Below are 22,555 nucleotides of genomic sequence, written 5' to 3'. Positions count from 1 at the left end.
TAGTTATTTATAGTGTCAAAGTTTGAGATGTTGAGCATTTCAAACAATCAGTGCGTGTGTGCTGACCCGTTAAACCTGTCAAAAACTCTTCTGGACAAAATGCAATTTTGTAAATGTGAAGTCTAAATAAAATTTCAACACTTGATGCCACCTGTCACCTCTACTCCAATCTCTGATACCTGTATTTGCCTAATTGAACTAGTCTAAATAAGAAAGAACATTTTGACTAAGGCTTAAAGTTGACTAAAAATTTATGTCTATTTGTCGACTAAAACTATGAAAGATAGAAATACTAAAACGTGATTATAACTAGTGAACACAAAATCAAAAACAGCTGCCAACATTGCTGTGGTATCAAAGTCCGACCATCCAGTCCACCCCGACCAGCTGCAGTAAATACCAAAGAATGAGCTCAGTTGATGATTTCATGGCTGTTAACGTAAGAGGTCTCTTCATGTGACGAGGCTCTGGACATCTGGAGGTTAAGATGAGACCTTGATGTTCTCAACTCTCATGGTAAACAGTCTGGACCAAGAGTTACACAACATTGATTCACCTCATCCCTGGTTGCATGATTATACCGGATTCTGTATAACGTTGGAAATACTGTACACAGCTGAGCAGATATAGTTACTTAAAGTATTTGGTATATCTGTGTCCACGTCCTAAGAGCTTCTGCAACATCAGATAAACTTCAGGTAACGATACTGAGGCTCACTGAGTTATTCCTTTGATTCCTCTTTGTATGGCGTTTGACTTAATATCAAACCAGTTTGAAAATTTGTGAAACAGTGAAAGAGATGACAACTCCGCTGGATTTCTAATTCAAGAATGGAGAACCCAGTTTAATGCGAGTGACTGTAACCTGTGTGTGTTTGCAGGTTGGGGTCACGAGACTTTTATTAACAGGTGCAGCTTTAAATTAGACATAATGACAGGTAATGGGTCAGGTCTGGTACTGAGCTTTACGGGTATGAGCAGGGGCGGGTTTTCAAAAATGGACCCGTGCAGGACACTGATTTCGCCACCTTGCCACGTATCATACCGCCATGAAAGGCGGATTTTGGCGTCGGTGTCTGACACCGGAATCTAGGCTTGTCACAATACCAGAATTGACCTATGGCTAAGTCCCGCCCGCAAACGCGATGAGCCAATCACAGTGCGTATAGCCATTCCCACACTGGGACATTCTCTGCCTGGACGTCCATTGAAATGCATTACAGAAAGTCAGTTTGTTGGGTTTTATGAGCTTTTTCTGAGATTTGAAGTTTAAAAATGGTCAAACGGTGTGCATGGGGTACATGCAACTCTGACACAAGGTATCCTGAGAGGCTGGGCGACCAGGTGTATTTTTACACTTTAAACCACATCTCAAGCGAGAAAAGTGTCTCCTTTGGATAAAGTTGTGTGGTAACGTTAGACCACAACATCAACTCAATGTGAATAAGATTAACAATGATGTCTACATCTGTTCTAAGGTAAGTCAACATTGTGTTTGAGGCAACATATTGTCACTTTGCTGGAAAGAAATATAAAGTTATCTTTAACATCTCTAGCTAACGTTAGCTAAAGTTAGCCTAACGTTAGCTCCTAGCTGCGTTGTTCATCATGTCACCTTGTTTGCTGGGAGTTCATTAGCCTATTTTGTTCTAGTTTTGTACTTTGGTGATGGTACATCATTGTTAGCTGTTGTCCAAAGGGCTCTAGTTAAGCTACGTTAGTTATTACGTTACTACGTTATTAAAACTGAGTGCTACGTGAAGGCATCACTTGCGGTGTAAATGAGACCCTCTCCACACACAACTCCTACTACCTGACTTTTCGGCAAGCTGAGGTGTTGTTGCTCCAGCAGCACTTGTAAAAGCCACTGTTTCGGGGCGTCGGTGGCTTGGTGGGTGGAGCAGGCGCCCCATGTGCAGGGCTGCTGCCACGGTGGCCCGGGTTCGACTCCGGCCTGTGGCCCTATACTGCATGTCTCTCCCTCTCTCTCTCCCCCCTTCACACTTCACTGTCCTATCAATTAAAGGCAAAAATGCCCTAAAAAATATCTTTAAAAGAAAAAAAAAAAAAAGGCCATTGTTTCTAGCAAAGAAGAAGAAGAACAGGCGTTATATCAATCAATCATCAATATAGATTGGTCGTGTTGCTGCGGGACGTGGCGACTTTAACTTTTAAACTTTTACACAGCACGTCTTTCTGTTCGTCGCCGTACCTGAATCCAAAGTAATGCCATGTAATAGACGTTGCGTTTTTTTCACCACCAACTCAGCCTGTTCTTGGTCGAGCTCATGCTCTTCTTCAGCGTATTGGTCACTGCTGCACGCCGGCTGCACGCACCAGGATAGCTTGTGGGCGTTATGTCAACAAACTCCACACACTACAGGAGAAGCACACACGTTAACAGTTATTTACATTAAATTGCAAATCGCAGCCTTTTATGCAATCGCACAGCCTGACATCGCGATTGCGATTAGATTAATCGTGCAGCACTAGTTGGCATCGACTTGGTACCAAAGTATCAGTTCTGATGACAACCCTACTGGAATCACTGACAAAGTGGCAGTATTTGACAACTCTGGAGTGAGAACGTGTTGGCTGTTTTCACTTCCAAATAATGCTCCTAACACCTGAATAATATCTGCATATCCCACGTCTTAATCAGAAAATACTACGTTCACAATAAGGCTCAAATCGGAATATCCAAACAGAACATGCTGTTAACATGACCCATATCAAATCCAGAATATTGTGGAACATTACTGCACATGTAAGCTTAGTCACTGATTCATGAGGACGCGCACACACACACAGACACACGCACACACACACACACAGACACACACACACACACACACACACACACACAGGTCAACTACAGTTTACACAGGACTTAAAATATCCACCAGGCTTCAGGACATTTCCACACCTCAACCTCCTGACACACAGAAGTCAATTTGGCTCGCTGTTTCAAAGACTTCACACATGTGTTACACCCAGAGAGAGAGCGACAGATCCGCTCACGGTACAGTTAAAGGTAGGCCACAAATAGCACAGGTACCAGCAGTGTGTAGTAGTGTGTGTGTGTGCAGTTGTGTTGACTTGGTATTCAGACAGTGACTGCAGGCTAAAGGACCAGCAAGGATGCTATTCTTAGTCGAGCACAGCAGCCTCCCAGAGCACCGCCACATGTTCACTACAGACTCACAAACACAGACAGCGGTACATGTTCAGTCAGGATCCTGCTGTGAAATTTATTCTAATGTTTAAACCCCTGGTTTTAAATTTAGATATATTTCTATATCTGTAAGCGTGAAGCAGTGAAAACATCGTACACACGTGTCACCCAGCACACATCTTAAAATCTGATTCCCGTCTTTCAGCATCCGTCACTGTTCGTCTCTCCTGTTTCAATTTCTCCTCTCTTCATACTCTCTCCATCATGTTCAACTTGCTGTATGAGCTACAGTACATTAGCCACTTCAACTTATCAACCCTCGTCTCCATGGAAACACATCAGTCAGGTGGTGCAATGGGTGAGTAGCCTATAGTGGGCAGCAGCATTAGCATAAAGCTAAAACGGTGGGCAGGGGGAAGAAAGGAAAAGTAAAATAAAGCAGGAGTTTAGTTTAATTTACTTTAAATCAGCTGACGTTCTTTACCGCGAGCCGATCATACTGAGAAATCTGGATAATGTTTTAATCTAAAGCTGCTCCTCCCTGACGTGTTTTATCGTCTTTCAGCTCAGTGTTTTGGCTTTTGCAACCTGCAACTTTATTGTTTTGGTTTATTCTCACCTCTCTCATCATGAAGTCAACGTACACTCACCGGCCACTTTATTAGGTACACCTGTTCAACTGCTCCTTAACGCAAATATCTAATCAGCCAATCACGTGGCAGCAGCTCATTAATATTTAGTCATGCAGACATGGTGAAGACGAGCTGCTGAAGTTCAAACGGAGCATCAGAATGATGAAGAAAGGTGACTGAAGTGACTTTGAACGTGGCATGGTTGTTGGTGCCAGACGGGCTGCTCTGAGTATTTACTGGGATTTTCAGCACAACCATCTCTAGGGTTTACAGAGGATGGTCCCAAAAAGAGCAAATATCCAGTGAGCCAAAATGCCTTGTTGATGCCAGAGGTCAGAGGAGAATGGCCAGACTGGTTCAAGATGATAGAAAGGCAACAGGAAGTCAAATAAGCACTGGTTCCAACCAAGGTGTGCAGAAGACCATCTCTGAAGCAACAACACGTCCTCAAACCTCCAGTCTGAAACACCATGGCTACTAAGACCAACAGCAAAACAACATGAAGCTCCAGGAAATACACCCCACCGAGGTCGGCTGTAGCTCTACACTCGCTAACGACCAAAACTGGATTTTACTCGTGGGCAAACTGAAGCTTGTGGCTGGATATGTGGTGGATGAAATGCTGCTCCACGAGTGACTCCGTGTCTTTTAGGCAGAGTTTAGGGAAAACACTGGTCACAGGCAACATCACTTGCACGCTATCACGCTATCTACTCCTGAAAAGAGTAACGAGTAATGAGTAAAATATTACATTTGTAGTTTAATGAGCCCAGCACCGTCATGGAGGGAGTAAACAGTGGAGGCTGAATGGGTCAAGCACAGTTTTTATGATGTGTAAAGCTGCTGTATGAACACTGTGTACATAGCCTGTAGCACAATACCTGAAGAGACCCGTCTGTGTTGACGTCATATTTCGACGTTGCTAGGACGCACAGGAATATATACACCTGAGTGTAAATAGTCAAAGTGGCTATTTACACTGCAAATAGTATTGTTGGCTGCAGACACCTGGGTGCTAACAGCATCTGTCTAAGTGCAATGTAACCTCGATTCAACAGCAGCAGGAAGTTGTTTTCAGCTGTAAAAAGCTGCCGTACTCTGCCGGCTCAACAAACAGCTGACAGACACAGTTAGAGAGCAGCTGGTGAACACAGTGGAGCATTTAGCTGCTACAGAGACTTATTTCCTTCAGGAGGTGGTGGAGACCAAAAACAGAGGTAAAAGAGAGACTATTGGACGGACATTCATCAGGTGACACAAACACAAAGACTCTGGTGAATTATCATGCTGCTCCATGTCTGCTTTATACGCAAAGAAATAACTGTTTGTGAACTTATTCACTTTACCAACTTTATAAAAAATGTCCCCTGGGATCTATCTTACTCTATATTGACGAAAGCTCTGTGTGTGTGTGTGTGTGTGTGTGTGTGTGTGTGTGTGTGTGTGTGTGTGTTCCATGTTTTTCTCCTCACTGACTTGGTCAATCCATGTGAAATTTGGCACAGTGGTAGAGGGTCATGGGAGGATGCCAATGAAGCAATATTACATCAATTGGCCAAAGGGGGGCGCTATAGCAACCCATTGAAATGTCAAACTTTGAATGGGCATATCTCATGCCCCGTATGTCGTAGAGACATGAAACTTTGCACAGAGATGCCTCTCCTCATGAGGAACACATTTGCCTCAAGAACCCATAACTTCCGCTTATATAGATTTTCCACCATTTTGAATTTTTTGAAAAACACTTCAAATGGATCTCTTCCTAGGAAGTTTGAGCGATCTGCATGAAACTGGGTGAACATAATCTAGGGAGCAATATCTAAAGTTCCCTCTTGGCAAAAGTTGGAAAACTTCCTAAAACTGAGCTTCTATAAGGCAATGAATATTGCGGAGGGCGTGGCTCATCACATAAAGGTGTATAACATCTCAAGGGTTTCACCCATCACCACGCAACTTTGTAGGCATATGACCACACATAATCTGAGGGGACCCCTCCATTATTGAGCCCATCAAACAAAATGGGGGCGCTAGAGAGCTCATTTCTTATCTAGGCCTAACCTCCATATGGATTTTTACTAAACTTGGTAGATATGTAGAACAGGATGCCTCAAGGTGACTGGAGAAATTTAACTCTAATTGGCAACTGGGTGGCGCTATAACAACAGAAAAATGCTTCAAAATGCGACCGATCGCTGTGGCTCCCCCTGTGGACCAATGTTGGTGTTGTTTTCTAATGTTTGGTATGACTAAGTCATGGTATGGTATGCTGTACATAATCACGGAAACTGTCAGTGTGTCATTCATTTTTTCATGACAAAGATTTCTTTGTTACCCTGGAAAACAAACGGGGATAAATTACAAAAAAAACTGTTTTGGCTATCAGTCAAATTGTTATTTTAAACATCAGTATCGGCCCAGATTTTTACAGTCAGTTCATCCCTACTGTTCCCCACATTGTGCTTCTGAAGTTGTTCCCAGCAGTGTTACATTCTCTAAATGTCTTAAATCACCAGGGTTGGACTCAATCTGAGCAGATTTACACAACAAAAGCTATTACTTTACTCTCACTGTCACCAACATACCAACACACTGATCACGTCTGAAGGTGACAACATAAACAAGTGTAGATCAGTTCCTCCTGTGAGCTGCAGATCAAGTCGTTGCTCTCTGAAGGAGCCGACTCAGCATGATGCAACCAAACGCACAGAAACAATCACAGCTCTGCTCAGCGAGTCACACAAGCTTTTATCTGCTAATGTTTCCAGTTCATTAGGCAGTAAATCAGAGCGGTGCATTGTATTGTCTCTCACTGTTGTTCTCATTTAACAGCCTGTTTAACTCATCTTAGCCTAATCCAATTACAGGAGGACGTCCCAAACATTGTGTTCAGTGGGTAAACACTGGCTGTCCAGGTGCAGCCTGTCCACAACAACACAGACACTAACACAACGTTATGACATCTACATGTGTATATTATCATTTCTATGGCATTTCTGTGTGTTTAAATTAATGATTGCATCACGTGCCGAGCCTTCATTAACTAATAAGAGACCAGATATACAGCTACCGAGGTTAAACGTGTCAGAAAAGAACAATATACTTCTTACATGTAATACTGTATTGCAAATAATGGATGCTGTCTCCTCTTCTGAACCCTAAAAAGTACAAATCTGCCACAAAATGTTTCCTGTTTTAAAATACAGTTAAAGCCTTCAAGCCCTCAAAATTATCCTGATAATAATTTTTGCCATATTGCCCAGCCCTACTTGCATCATCATATAATGAGCAATGAAACAGGTGGTACGTTCATATCTTATTAGGTGTCATCTCATCGTACAGCCTTCATGAAGTGTCTGCACCAAGCAAAACTACATTCAGCCAAAACAACACTGAAACTAATACGGAAGCAAATAATATAGATGCTAATTTGAAATGAAGACCTACTTGCTGTGGTGAAAAGGAACTCTGTACATTTATTCAAGTACAATTTTGGGGTACTTGTATTTTACTTAAAGAAGTATTTCACTGCTGGAAAGATTACCTTATAATAAACTAGGATGTCTCTGCTGCAGAAAGACACAAGTAATTTTGAAATTGGTGTCACAGAACCAGAGGAAACAGAAACAGGATGCCTTTGCTCAGAAGGTAGAAAACCTACAACTACCAGAATGCACTGCGCCGCACTGAACCAATAAACGCTCCTGCTGGGGATGGCAGCCGGCTGGTAACAAACAATCTTGTATCACAGTTAAACAGTAAACTTAAACATGTTTCTGAAAACATCTAAGGTGAGAAAAGACGACTCAGTGACAGAATCTTGGTTTAAAACTGATCAGCACTAACTAGGGTTTTTTTTTCTGCCTTCATTTTCACTGTGCAGGAAACAGTATAGTGCCCACTTCCTGTTCACAAACTCTAACTATTACAGCTAAACACAGCAATAAAATATGTTTCTAAAAACACTGTGGGCAAGAAATAGGCAATACAGCACCAACTCGGCCAACCTGATTTCCTCGGGTAGATTGTTCCAGCCTCAGGGCCCGGAGAAGCAAACGCTCTGTCCCCTTTAGTTTTCAGACAGACCCCTGGAACAGACAAAACCTCTGCTGCCCGAGGACCTTAAAGTACGTCCTGGTGTCTAGGTGCTAGGCCCTTCCTGACCGAGACAATTATAACCGAGCCTGGTCCGAACCCGCGCACGGCACTGTGCACAGTCAATGGAGCGGAGCCTGTGTTGCGTTCAGGTGTTGTCACGTAAATAACAAATTGCAGTACTTGAATAGGCCGTAGCAGAAACACAGAAGCATGTCAAGTTGGCCGAACCAGAGCATAATTTAATATTCTAATTTGTTAACACAAAAAAATGTTTTTTAACTTACAATGTGGAAGCTGAACAATATAAATGAACATAGACGAAAGTAAAATATTTAAATTCTAGCATTAAGTATTAAGTAATGGTTAACTTCGCTGTTAGGTGGTCAGCTTGTTATTAGATAGTCATTAGATTATTTGTTTCAATAACAAACACTTGCTCTCACTCACTAAAGTGGTTAAATTACGTGTAAATACAACGATGAAAGCAGCTTTAAGAGGCTGAGATCTTGACTCATGCTCACCACACCAAAGCAGCACATTGAGATGAATGTACAGATCACAGTTACGTTATAATGAACAAGGTTTTTATGACCAGGCACAGAAACAGACGACTGAATAATTAATGTTGTATCTGTGCAGACAGCCGACATCAAATGAGTCCAGTTCTCAATGCTACAGAGTGCTTTGATGCTCTCTGATGTTTTGTTCCGACTCCATTAGGAAGCTGCTTCAGATTTAGACCACTGTCTAAATCACAGGGTGGCCTTCGTCAGGAGGAGATCAAACAATGACTGTTTGTGTCATCCATCCATCTTCATCCATCTTTCCCCCAGACGTCCCTCTCCCCAGCAACGCTTTCCAGCTCCTCCTGGAGGACCCCGAGGTGTTCCCAGACCAGATGAGATATATTATCCCTCCAGTGTGTTCTGGGTCTGCCCCGGGGCCTCCTACCAGTGGGACGTGCCCAGAACACCTCTAACAGGAGGCGCCCAGGAGGATCCTGATCAGATGTTGAACCACCTCAACATGAAGGAGCAGCGGCTCTACTCCGAGCTCCCTCCACATGTTTGACTCCTCCCCCTATCTCTAAGGCTGAGCCCAGACACCCTACAGAGGAAACTCATTTCAGCCGCTTGCATCTGTGATCTTATTCTTTCAGTCACTACCCAGAGCTCATGACCATAGGTGAGGGTTGGGACGGAGAGCTTTGCCTTCTGGCTCAGCTCCCTCTTCACCACGATGCCCAAATCACTACAGATGTTGCACCTAAGCACCGATGCATCTCACGCTCCATGCTACTTTACTGGTGAACAGACTCCCTCGCTTGAGGCAGTAACTCTCTCATGTCAAGTTAATTTAAGTCTGGATGTTCGATGAACTTCCTCTGACACAAACTGCTGCATCGCTCCGTACACAAGAAGCTACGATACAACGTCACTGCAACAACTTTGATTTTCTGTTGTTCCAATTTAATGTGTCACACAGAGCCGCAAAACTTAGCTGACTGACAAAAAACTATTTCCATAAGCATTTAATTGCAAAAGCACCAAAACATCTGACAAGTTCCATCTTTCCTTGCATCACAGCTGACCGAAAATGTTTGAGTTTCTGCCTGTCTGTCAAACACAAGACTTTAAATTAAGTTTCTTTGAGCTCTGGAATGATTGTGACAGGATTTTTTCAATTTTCTAACTACTGTTACTAACTAAACTGATTAAGATACAGATTAAATAGCTGATGAAAATAACGGTAAGTTGCAACGCTCGATCGATCCACCACTTTGATCCAGACAGAAATATCTCAACAACTATTGGAATGGTTGCCATGACATTTTCTGCAGACTTTCATGTTCCCCAGAGGATGAATCCTGCTGACTGTGGAGATCCCTTAATGTTTCCTCTGGTGTCATCGTCAGGTCAATGAGGAGATCTGCAGAACTAATGAGCCTCAGCTGTACTGCAAGAACCTGCATGTTAACATTTAGCTTAAAGCACCAACATGTCTATAAATACAGCTTCACAGAGCAGTTAGCATGACAGGTTTTGGAGCAACATATGCTGCCATCCAGAAGACGTCTTTTTCCAGGGATGTCTCGGTTGATTCCAGTGAGACAACTGACCTTTCCCAAACCGCCCCCTACTAGGGGTGAGTTCGTGTACAAAAATCTCTAAACGTTTAGAGTGGGTAATTTTTTTGTGTAAACGTTTACATGGGTTTCACCACTGGGTGGTGCTATTGCATTATTGCATTATTAGTAAAACCCCAGTTATCTGATTACCAATTGAACGGGCCATTTAAACAATGGTTATAGGCTCCACTACGAAATATCGCCATTCAGGACGGTCCGCCATCCTGAATTCTGGTCCCTGAGTCCTGACAGTAAGCTTTGGCGAGCCTGTAGAAGCCATATTTCCCATGCCCACTGGGGACACACGCAAGTAATTCAGGCTGACATTACCTGTTTTTCAGCAAACTCCTCTGGTAATTTTATGTAAAGGCATGGCATATAGGTCCACAGTAACATACTATTATCATTGGGTCATCAAATCACAGCATACACGGTGAGAGGACACGGAATTGTGTGCACTTTTACGCACGCGGGTCAAGGCGATCACGGATATTTGATGTGGGAAAGATGTAGCCAGATGTATTACCTGTTTTTAAGCAGCACCAAGATACGTGGCTCGTCCGTCTGTAGCATGAGTCATGTGCGCCACCGACCCGTGCGTAAAAGCACAAACAATTCTGTGTCCTCTCATCGCAGATGCTGTGATTTGATGGCCCGGTACTCACTGTAGCCCACTGGCGAACGACCCCCTTAACGAACGCGCTGTTTTAATAGAACGGCACTATCCACTAAGCGTCAGTAGCTTAGTGGATAGTGCCGGCGCCCCATGTATAGAGGTGGTGCCTCGCCGCAGCGGTCGTGAGTTCGACTCCGGCTTGCAACCCTTTGCTGCATGTCGTTCCCCCACTCTCTCCGTCTCCCCATTTCACACTGTCCTGTATATTAAAGGCAAAAAGCCCCAGAAAAAAAATAATCTAAAAAAATAAATAAATAAAAAATAGAATGGAGCACGTAGGCTACTGACCTGTTGCCAAACCCGGTCTCACACCATTTCTTGTCATATTCACAGTCTATCACAGTTAAAAAAAGTTTTTCCTGTACTAATTTTTCATAACTGTTTATGATCTCAAACACGTGTAAACGTGTACACGGACTCACCCCTGCCCTCTACACCTTTTCCCTATCCACTTCAACTCTGTCTCTGTGTCCACCTCATTAAGTGTCATTCCAAACCAGCCAGTAAGGAATGGAAGTGGGTTACCCTCCAACAGCGAGCCTGCACCGATGCCAACTTACTGAGCATGTGCAACACAGAACTGTGTTCGTCATGGAAGACACTCCGTACAAATAAAGTCCCACGCAACTACCCTGAGGAATATAAACTGTTCAAACTAAGATAGACATTTAATATTGTCATTCAGATGTTACATCTTAAATGATATATTTTATTCTGGATCAAATATAAACCTGTCTGGTCTCTATAAAACAGTGGTTGTGTTTATTTTAAAGTCTAACAGGAACTGTTGCAAAAACCGAGCAGCTTATGAACATCTGAGTGAAAAACAGACTTGCACCGATTTATCCGCGGTGCTCGGAATCGGGCCGGTTTTCAATCACTGCCGATTGATTCAATTATTTATCTAATGGCGAAAGGATAATATACACAACCAAAATTCCAGTAACAGCAGCATGAATCAAATAAAAGCGATACAACTACATATGAAAAACACAAAATGGGAGTAATTCTACTTATCTCCATGGTTACCAAATACGACAGCTCCTTTTTTCGCTGCAGACAGAGAAGTTTGTCCTAAATCTCGCCACTGGTGTTTACACTCTACACCTTGATGTGTGGTGCTTCATTCAGCTGTGAAGGTGACTACAATCAGAGTGACACTCCGAGACGGAGGGGGAGCAGGTAGGGTCCGATTTTGGAAAGGTGTAATGAGACAGCGTGGCTTCATAGTAAAAGAGTGCAGGTACTAGACTGACCTGCCTGCAGTCCACACCTGTCTCCCACTGAAGATGTGTGGAACATGATGAAGCACAAAGAACGACAAAGAAGCCTCCGGTGCACTGAGCAACTGCAGTCATATATCAAGCAAGAAAAACATTTAATGAGTGTCGTTAAAAGAAAAGGTGACGTCACACAGTGGTTAACATGCTCCTGTCTCAACTTTATCATCACGTGTTGCAGCATCAAGTTCAGAATGAGTGTTTATGTACAAAAAACACTAAGTTTATCAGTTTGAACATTAAATATCTCGTCTCTGTGTTGCAGTCAACTGAATATACGTTGAGAATTTGCAAATTGAGGGTTAGGAACTCTACCTCAGCTACACAGAGCCTGGTGTCTCTGCGGTAACACTGCACAGATTTTATTGATTGTTCCTTAACATCATGTTTTATGTTTTGTATTGTGTGTTTTTGGTTTGTTTCTGTTGTTTAGTCTTTTGTACTTTTTTCTCTCCGGTGGATTTCAAGGCGTATCCATCCTCTACTTGTAAAAGTAAACAATTCATAAATATGTTGTAAAAAAACACCTGGATACTTTGGAGGCTGTTGGACGCAGCTCGTCTGTAGTGTCCACTCTGATTTCCTGCTGGCAGTGAACGCCCAGCAGTGAGGAGTAAACAGTGGCTACAGACAGACAGACAGACATTCAGACAGACAGCCTCCTGTGGCTCTAATGCCAAGCTGTCACACTGCAGCTTAACTCTCCTCTGTTGCTGTCTTTATCTTTAGTTTGTGTGTGAGACGCAAACACCAGCACAGAGACAGAGAGACAGTTTGGTAGTAAAGAAGAGATGACTGACGATAAACTGAAAATGCTGCTTTCAGTTTCTGTTCAGAGGAGCTGTCTCAGATACCAGAGATACGGTATGCAGGTAATTTGGCAGAAAATGCATCGACGCTGATGCCGGTGTGTTTTCAGCTTAAATCCTACAAACTGGACCTTTGAGTCTAATTTAATTTTTAATAATTCTAGTACAGTCTGGTACTTTATTTTCACTACTCTATACACACCGAAACATTGAAGCCACCGATAGATGACATGAACTATACTGACCATCTCGTTACAACGCCATGCTCTGCTGGGAGACCTTTGGTCCTGGTCTTAATGTGGATGCCATTTGAGGTGCTTCACTCATCCAAACACCACTGTAACCCTCCTCGATGGCAGTGCCCCCCCTCCAGCAGAACATGCACCCTGTCTCACCACAAACAATGCTCAGAAACACCCTGAAGAACGTGACAAAGAGTGAAGGCATCAACTTGGCCTCCAAATTCCCCAGATCCCAATCTGATCGAGCATCCGTGGGACGTGCCAGCACCCCACCTCACAACCGACAGGTCTCAAAGGATCCAACGCCCCAGTGCCAGACTCCAAAGCACACCATCAGAGGTCCAAAAAGGCCCCATTGTGGATCAGGGGTACCTCTGGGGTACGAGCTAGTCCCACGAATATTCAATCAGATTGGGATCTGGGGAATTTGGAGGCCAGGTCAATGTGTTGAGCTCTCTCTCAGCCACGTTCTTTGGGCCACTCCTGAGCATTGCTCTGCTTGGGGGGCCACTGCCATCAAGGTGCACTGTTGCCACTGGGGGGGTTACTAGCGGTCCACAGCGGTGTTTGGGTGGGTGCTGCGTGTCAACTGGTATCCATATGAATGCCAGGAGCCAAAAGTTCCCTAGCAGAACATTGCACTGTAACAAGATGATCAATGTTGCTTTTTTAAAAGTGTGCAAATTAAAGTGTTAATATCAGACTACAGAGTTGAGTCCTTCTCTGCATCCTGAGTACAAACCTTTCTGTCTGACAGCAGGATTCACAGCTGAGCTGTTAGACAAACATTCAACGACACAACCCAGCTATCCATTCTGTCAGTGACGATCTTACATGACAACCTGAAAGACAACTTTGTTCTTTAAAACTACAGATAGTATGAAGTGTGGTGTTTTTTTGTTGTTGTTTTTTGAGTGAAAGTTGGTTGCTAATTTTTTCCTCATTCAAGCATAAACAACAAAAAACTCTTTCCTCTACAAACAAGCAGCCATGTTGAGTGTTTCTCTGCAGCAGAGAGGACTCAGATGTTGGCTGAAGGAAAACTGTAGAAGGAATGCAAATACTGACGCTGCAGATAATACTGTGTTTGCTCTCAACTGGGAGTGCTGGGAGTGCTGGGAATGCACAAACGTACAGCAGAGAGACGGATATTAGAAGTTTAAAACAACCAGGACACAACGAACACCTGCAGGTGCACAAAGAATCCAGACACATTTAATAAAGCTTCCACGGAGTTTGCATCTTATCTTCCAGGACACTGACGGGAGGCTGTACTTTATAAAAACACACGACTCTCCTTAGTATCACTGATATTTTCTTTGAACCCTCCCTTTCGCCAAACAAGACAAGCAGTGTACTACTGGTGCACTCAAAATGATGCAAAAGTTGCATCGGTCGCCATCTTTGCAAACAACAAACGCCATCTTTTGCAATCAAAACTGTTGCTGAATAGAAGCTGTCAGTAATGTTTGTTGGGTCTGTAAAGATTTGGTACCACAGACAATAATGTGAGTGCTAACGTTAGCTTGCTAGGTAACATACATTTGCCCGCTCTAACCACTGAGCTGCTGGGCCCCGGAGCACGCACTGTAAACCTCAATATCGTAGTCCATTATGTTCATTTAATTGTGAGAAGCCAAAAATCGTGATTAATATTCGACTAATTGTGAAGCCCTACAGCAAATGTGAGTGTCTGAATGTCTGCTTCAGATTTGGTTCCAAATAGCTGGAGAGACAATGCCACAAATTTTAACCTTGTTGTGGCGCTAGAGGAAAATTCAGAGGATCATCAAAATCAGAATGATTAATCTTCTGTGTAACATGAATGTCTGCACCAAATTATGTGCCAATCCATCCATTTGTTGTTGAGATACGTCACTGTGAAACAAAGTCGTTCCACCTACTTAAACTGCCATGAGTAGAGCCATAGGACTGTGAATCCCAACTTAAACATTTATATGTCACAGGAGAACATGAAGTTTCACAATGTGCAGCAATAAGAACGTCAGCTTTATAGAGAACTACTCACGTTTGCAGAGACTTGTAGCAGCTCAGCTTTCTGACGTGATGCAGAGTATGGTGAAGATGTGGGACATTTAAATAAACAACGCACTCTTTGCTAACACAGTGTTAAATCTCTAACAGTAACCCATGTACTGTGTTTAAAACACAATGACAGATTTAGTCCTATTAACTACTTGTTTGATTGCGAGGAGGAAAACAAAGCTCTGACACAGAGACAGAATCATTGTAGCTGCACATTTATGACCTGTGTTGCTCACCAAAACTATTTCATTTCTTTTTTATATAACAGACCTCACAGGGGAAGCCTGAAATTAAATATGACTATAAATAAGGGCCTCCCCTGTTAGACTACCATCTCTTCAATAACAATAAAATGGGAAGTTGTTTAAAGCCATATTATGTAATATGTTACATTACATAATATATTATCAGAAATTATAAATAATGTTTATTTTGTGGACTAACTGTTGCTTTTATGGTCCGGACGATCCTGGATGGCTGAGGCTGATATCAATGATATTCCAAAATGGATACACATAGATATAGGCAGATGTTTTTTACACAAACATATATGGCAAGTGAACATTTAAACAAGTTTTTTTAAGGATCTGTGACACAGATATCTATCAAAGAAAACATTCGTCAATGCTGTCTGGAGGACAAACTATGTACTAGTGGCAATACCGTTTCCTGACACCCCTCCTCCCTAATAATTTTCATACAGAAATTCTTTTGCAATAGAAATGCCCAAAACATGAGAAATAAACTTACAATATACAAAGAAATCTAAGCCTGTATGTAAACACGTGATGTGTGTGAGTGATCCTGACAGCCAGAGCTTCTAAATTCAACTACAGCAGTCGCCAGAATAAATGTTGGCATTGTACATTTCTGCAAAATTACCTGCTTTTGTCACCACAAACACGGCTGAAAACGTCCTCTTGTCAAAAAATACCTGCCTTTGTCGAGACAAACACGGGGAGAAATGTCCCACGGTCTTGTTAAAAATACAAAATACCCACTCTTGTCACTACAAACATGGCTGGAAATGTCCCACCTTCTTGTTGAAAAATACCTGGTATGGTCCACACAAACACAACTGTAAATATCCTAACCTCTTGTCAAAAATACCTGTTCTTGTCACAACAAACATGACTGTAAATATCCCAATATGTTATTAAAGATATGTAATTCAGTCACCACAAACACAGCTGTAAATATCCCATCGTATTGTTAAAAAATTCCCACTCTTGTCACTACAAACGCAGCTGTAAATATCCTCACCTCTTGTCACAAAATAACTGCTTATCATTGCTGGAAATGTCCTAATTTCTTGTTTAAAAAAAGGGTCTGGTCCCCACAAACACAGCTGTAAATATCCTCACCTCTTGTCAAAAATATACCTGCTTTTGTCGCCACAAACGCGACTGTAAAAGTCTTAATATCTTGTATAATATACAATTAAGAATATACAATTCAGTCACATCAAACATGACTGTAAATGTTCCTAACTCTTGTCAGAAAATACCTGTTCTTGTCACCACAAACACAGCTGCAAATGCCCCAATGTCTTGTTAAAAAAAATATTTGCCCTCGCTGCCACTAACACGGCTAAAATGTCCCAACCTCTTGCCAAAAAGTACCTGCTTGTGTTGCCACAAACACAGCTGGAATGTACTAACGTCTTGTTGAAAAACACACAATTCAGTCGCAATGAACACAGCTGGAAATGTCCTGACACCTTGTCACAAAATTCTGCTTCTGTAATTGCTGGAAATGTCCCATCTTCTTGTTAAAAAAAAAAGGTATGGTCCACACAAACACAGCTGTAAATATCCTCACCTCTTGTCAAAAAATACCTGCTTGTGTTGCCACAAACACAGCTGGAAATGTACTAACGTCTCGTAAAAAATACCTGGTCTGGTCCCCACAAACAGCTGTAAATGTCCCGACCTCTTGTCAAAAAATACCTGTTCTTGTCGCCACAAACACGACTGTAAATGTCTTAATATCTTGTTAAAAGTACAGAATTCAGTTGCATCAAACACAGCTGGAAATGTCCCGACTTCTTGTAAAAAAAAAAAAAAAAAAAAAAAATTTAAAAAACCTGCTTTTGTCCCCACAGACACAGCTGTAAACTCATCTGAACGACATCACTTTAGAAATGTTGATATGAGACGTATGAACGCACAAACATATTCTCACCCTACTGAAGCGTGAGCACATTAACTGTTGCCACATTACAGCTGTTTATTCAACATGTCTGCTTTTTATCTGCCTGTTTGTGAAGTCATGACTGAGTCAGGGTGTCACAGGCAGCGTGTCTGAGGAGGCATGACAGATTACCTGCGTATTGATGAGATTAAACTGATATAATCCGCCTGTAATAAACTATACAGGATCTGCTGAACATGTGGAGGAGAAAATGAGCTTTTACAGTCCATAAACGAACCACTACGCTACATGACTCCAGCTGCTGATGGGACGAAACACATCTTCAGACCCTGCAGCACCAAAAACAGGAATATGGGTCATTTAAAATTAGCTTCCACACACAAATATTCTCATAAGGGCCAATTCTGTTTACAATGAAGTCTTCAATAGCATCAGACTCTTTGTTCACCTCGTTATACGGGACGATCTCTATAAAGGTCGGGCTATTTTCAACACATTACAGAGTCAAGGATGTTTCAGCTGTGAGAGAGAAGCAGCAGACGAGGAGATGTGTGCAGCAAATTTTCCTTTTTAATATATTCTGCAGCAAAACATTGACGCTGTGTACGTCAGACGTTTCTCAAACACTCTAAACAAAATTAAAGTCTGGGAACAAGCTCCAAGACAGAAGCGTGAGAGGATGAACGATGAAGACCGTGAGATAAAAGTCGAGTAATCAATAGAAGGAAAATTTTAAAAGGCATTAATTTAAAGACACTTAAAGGTTCCAGCTTCTCAAATGTAATGATTTTTCTATTTTTTTTTATCTTCTATGATAGTAAACTTAATATGCTGGGTTTCAATTTTATGTTTTAACAACATTGGGGTTAGAGTGTGGTTAGGTTTAGGCACAAACACCACTTGGTTAAGGTCAGGAGAACTTCATGTTCTTGCGTAAAATACCTGGTCTGTTTGACAAAAATGGCTGGAAATGCCCTGGAAAATACCCAATTTTGTCACCAAAAACACAGCTGGAAATGTCCGAATGTCTTCTTAAAAAATACCCGATTTGGTCCACACAAACATAGCTGTACATGTCCCAGTATCTTGTTAAAAAAATATACAGTTTGGTCATCACAAACACAGTTGAAAATGTCTCAACGTCGCAAATCGGTGGCCATAAAACAGCTAAAAATGTCCTGACGTCTTGTTAAAAATGTCCTGGTTTTGTCACCACAAACATCTCAAAGTCTTGTTAAAAAAAACACAAGGCTCGGTCATCACAAACGTGGCTGGAAATGTGCCGAGGTGTTGTTAAAAATCCCTGCTTTCTTTACCACAAACAAGGCTGTAAATGTCCCAGTGTCTTCTTAAAAAATACACAGCTTGGTCATCATAAATGAGGCTGGAAATTCCCTGTCGTCTCGTTTAAAATACCCCATTTAGTTGCCACAAACACAGCTGGAAATGTTGTGACCTCTTGTTAAAAATATGCAATTCGGTCACCACAAACACGGCCAAAAATATCCTGATGTCTTGTTAAGTATTACCTGATTTTGTCACCACAGACTGCTTTCCTTGCCACAAACTTGAAGTTTCCCAGCGTCTCGTTAAAAAAAAATCCTCTCGTTGCCACAAACATGGCTGGAAATGCCCCAACATCTTTTTCAAAATACTTGCTCTTCTTAAAATGTAAAGATTTTTCAATTTTCTTGATCTTCTATGATCGTAAACTTAATATTTTGGGGTTGTGAAGGCATCACCGTGGGCTCTGGGAACTTGGGATGAGCCTTTCTCACTATTGTTTCTGACTTTTTACATAAAAACTAAAATGGAAAACTTTCAAGATTCTACTCTATATGATGACAAACCCTTTTTTTCTCCCACACACAGATCATAAATCCAGCCTATAAATATGGCACATTACAATTGGTTGAGAAATGTAAACGTTGTAGTTCTTTTTATCCAGAAAACCACAGCTCCACCTGAATTGGTCTACAAGCAAGTCTTTCCTTCTCCAATATGGCAACGATGTTGACGTACGATCCAGCACCAATGAGGCATCTACGTTTCTACATCTATGCCAATAGCTACCAGGGAAAACAGCATCACCATCCTCTGTCTGTTTTGGTTGCTTAGTGGTTGACACACTTCCTTTGTGCCATAAATTGAACCATCCTTGTCCCTTGAGATCGTAACTGGTGGCAAACACAAAGTCATAGTGAGACCTACAGGAAACCAGTCTACACGCAGGTGCTGTCAACATTTACTTCATAATAAGTTGAAGCAAAAAACACGTCTAAAGAAAATAATCTGCAAAATGTTCATTGGAAGTTGTGTTTAAAGAATAATTTCACTGCTGGAGAGGTGTTGTTTTAATAAAACTGGGCTGTTTCAGCAGCAGAAGGATGCAAATACTTTGACATTGGTGCAACATGACGAGAGAAAACAGAGCAAAAGGGCTGCAGAAGAGGGAGGAAACCCTAAACTACCAGATGCTGACGTACGATCCAGCAGCCAATGAGGCACCTGTGTTTCTATATCTATGCCGATAGCTACCAGGGAGGGAGAAACCTACAGCTACCAGAAGGTAGGACTGTAATCAACTGCCAGAGCTCGAGTAAACTGTGCTCAGGCGAACGCCTCAAGTGAAAAACAAATGTGATTATCAGTGTAATAAATCTGAAAATAAACTGTGAGCCTTTTGCGAGCCTGTCTCACCACTACACTTTGAGCAGGGCTCATGAGGACAATCTGACATACTGGACACACTGGCTGCGGTTACATGATGGCTTCTCACTCAGAATGAAATAAATCTGAATGAAATCATTCTGAATTAAAGTCTTTCCAGGTAGTTTACATGAGAAACATTCATTCTGAATGAGGGTTTACACGGGAGATCAGTTTAATCGCCTTTATTCACCTCTTTAACTGTGATACACCTTGCATCACAGTTAAAGAGTAAACTATGTACAATCTGTAGTTCAAGCAACAGACTTAGAGTCAGCAAAAATCCACCAGATGAAGACGCAGATTTGAGCGAGGAGATGGATTACACAGTTACCTCAGAGACACAAAACGAGAGGTGATGGAGCCTCCTGCGTTTCTGAACCTTTCAGGGGCCCACTGTCTCATAAGGTGCCCATGGTTTACACACACTGGTACACACGCTGTCAACATGCAAGGCTGGTACAGTAGCTCCTATATGAATATTTCAGAGGCAAATAAGGTCAAAATTCATCTGTGAATACTCTGAGCATGTTTTACCTCCAGCAATATAACTTTATACATCACGTGGGGATTTCACACAGTAGCTCATTTACGTCTGGAAACAATTAAATGTTCTTAAAACTGTGAATTATTATCATCACTATTGTCATTTATGATGTCATATGTGGTGAAAAAACATCACACACAAACAGACATGACAGTTTGATTTCTTTCTTATTCCGCTGGATTTGTGTGTATAAATAGTAAAACTGTATTTCTTACATTTTCTACCTGCTCTATAACAATATCTTCGGATATCTTCACGTCAGTTTTTGCGTCATTTTGCAGGTGATTCAGGTTCTTCGCAGCTGTACATTTTGTCAAACTGTCAAAATGAGAAATGAGACACGCAGCTGGGTCTGTGCTGAAACATGACACCACGCATGGAGCAGAGAGTCTAACAGGTGAAACACACTAAGTCTGCAGAAATGAGCCAAACTGAAGCTCAGAGGAAACGCTACCTTCACCAGCAGCCTCTAAACTGTGTGTGAGCTTGTTACTGGTGTGACTGGGATGTGTGTGCCTCTCCCAGTCCAGCTGAGTGGGACCCACCTGCTGTTTCTCCATGGGCTCCTTGCTGATGGCGGAGACTTTGGGCGCAGGTGCGCGCTCGCACGTGCATCCCTCCAGCAGGTAGATCCCAGAGGGCCTCGTGCTCTGGTCGTTCTCGAAGTAGAAGAGCACGTTCTGGTAGAGCGCGAAGTACTTCTCGGTCCAGCGGCTGTTCTCCGTGGTCTTCTTGCTCAGGAAGCCGCGCCTGGAGCCCTCTTTACGCGCCACCACCGACAGATAGAGCGCGTGGCCCTCGTTGTACCGCACGCCCTTCTGCATTTTATGCTTTTAATCCGGTGCCAACTGAGAAGAGTCACCGGGGCGTCACATCACACCTCCCGGGAGTGAGTCACGGCCGCTATGAGCGCAGAGACGCGGTAAAGATGTCCGTTAGCAGAGGAGAGTAATCCAGGCTTACCATGGCAGGAAAAGTTGGAGAGTCCGCGGCGCAGCGCGCATCACTCACCGGCTCACCGGAGCTTCACCGCGGGCTTCACACCGAGCAGCACCGCGGGAGACACTTCACGAAGCTGCCATGCTCCAAACTTTAGAGCAGGAGTTACCGGAGCCCGTTCCTCTGAGCCCGAGCAGAGCTTACCGTCCCGGCGGAACAGAAATAGACGGAGGGAACAGACGGTGGAAACCGAATCACGACGGAGATCAGCAATAATCCGCTTTGACACCAACTTAAAGAGACAGGTCGCTGCTGCCGCGCCGCGCGCTGCCGTCTGCGCCTCACAGGAGCGCACGAGCCCAGGAACGCCCACTGAGCGCAGGTGCGCAGCAGCGCGCGGAGGGGCCAAAAGTTTAACGGGGGCATCACAGCTGGACAGGTGTGCTGGAGTCAGATGACCTCCATCTGAGATTTAACCCTTTGAAACCTGAGCACTTTGGATTGGTTTGTTTTAAAAACATGAGAGGAAGGTGAAGAAGAAGTGACCCCCCCAAAAAATGATTACAAATTAGTAAAAAGAGAAAAATAAAAATAAGAAAATTAGTTTAAAAAAAGTTTAAAACAATGAAATGAGCCCCATAAAATGACCAAGAAATTTGTTAAAAAGATAAATGTTAAAACAAGAATATCAGAAAAAAAAGACAAAAAAAAATAGTAAGAAAAAAAAGGAACAAATTATAAACAGGAAATTAGTTTTAAAAAAGTTTAAAACAATGAAATGAGCCCCATAAAAGTACCAAGAAATTAGTTAAAAAAGAGAAAATTAAAACAAGACAATTTGTAAAAAAAAAATAATAATAATAATAATAAAAATAAAAAATAGAATAAAGAAAAAGATAAAACAAAGAAATGACCCCCAAAATTTGTAAGAAATTGGTAAAAAGAGAAATGTTAAAACAAGAAAATCAGTTAAAAAAAAAAAAAAGACCCTAAAATTAGTAAGAAATTAGTTTAAAAGAAAGGACCGAATCACAAACAGGAAAATTAGTTTAAAAAAAAATTAAAAACAAAAAATGACCCAAAATATTAGCAAGAAATTAGTAAAAAGGCAAAATAAAAAAAT

At 42.2% G+C, this 22,555-nt stretch overlaps 1 protein-coding gene across 2 annotated transcripts in view; it reads right to left on the bottom strand.

The window, feature by feature from the left end:
• The window catches only part of rasgrf2a (Ras protein-specific guanine nucleotide-releasing factor 2a), a 58,091-nt gene extending 36,340 nt beyond the window's left edge, over nucleotides 1-21,751 (bottom strand). For both annotated transcript variants that reach the window (XM_049604426.1, XM_049604427.1), the window contains exon 1: nucleotides 21,039-21,751. In XM_049604426.1, the coding sequence (XP_049460383.1) occupies nucleotides 21,039-21,317 (279 nt within the window). In that variant the 5' untranslated portion in view covers nucleotides 21,318-21,751. The remainder of the gene's footprint in view (nucleotides 1-21,038) is intronic.
• Between the last annotated feature and the right edge of the window lie 804 nt (nucleotides 21,752-22,555).

Source organism: Epinephelus fuscoguttatus, linkage group LG18, assembly GCF_011397635.1.
Source record: "Epinephelus fuscoguttatus linkage group LG18, E.fuscoguttatus.final_Chr_v1".
NCBI classification, from domain to species: domain Eukaryota; kingdom Metazoa; phylum Chordata; class Actinopteri; order Perciformes; family Serranidae; genus Epinephelus; species Epinephelus fuscoguttatus.
The sequence above is the reverse complement of the archived record's forward strand: the minus strand, read 5'-3'. Positions and strand labels throughout refer to the sequence as shown.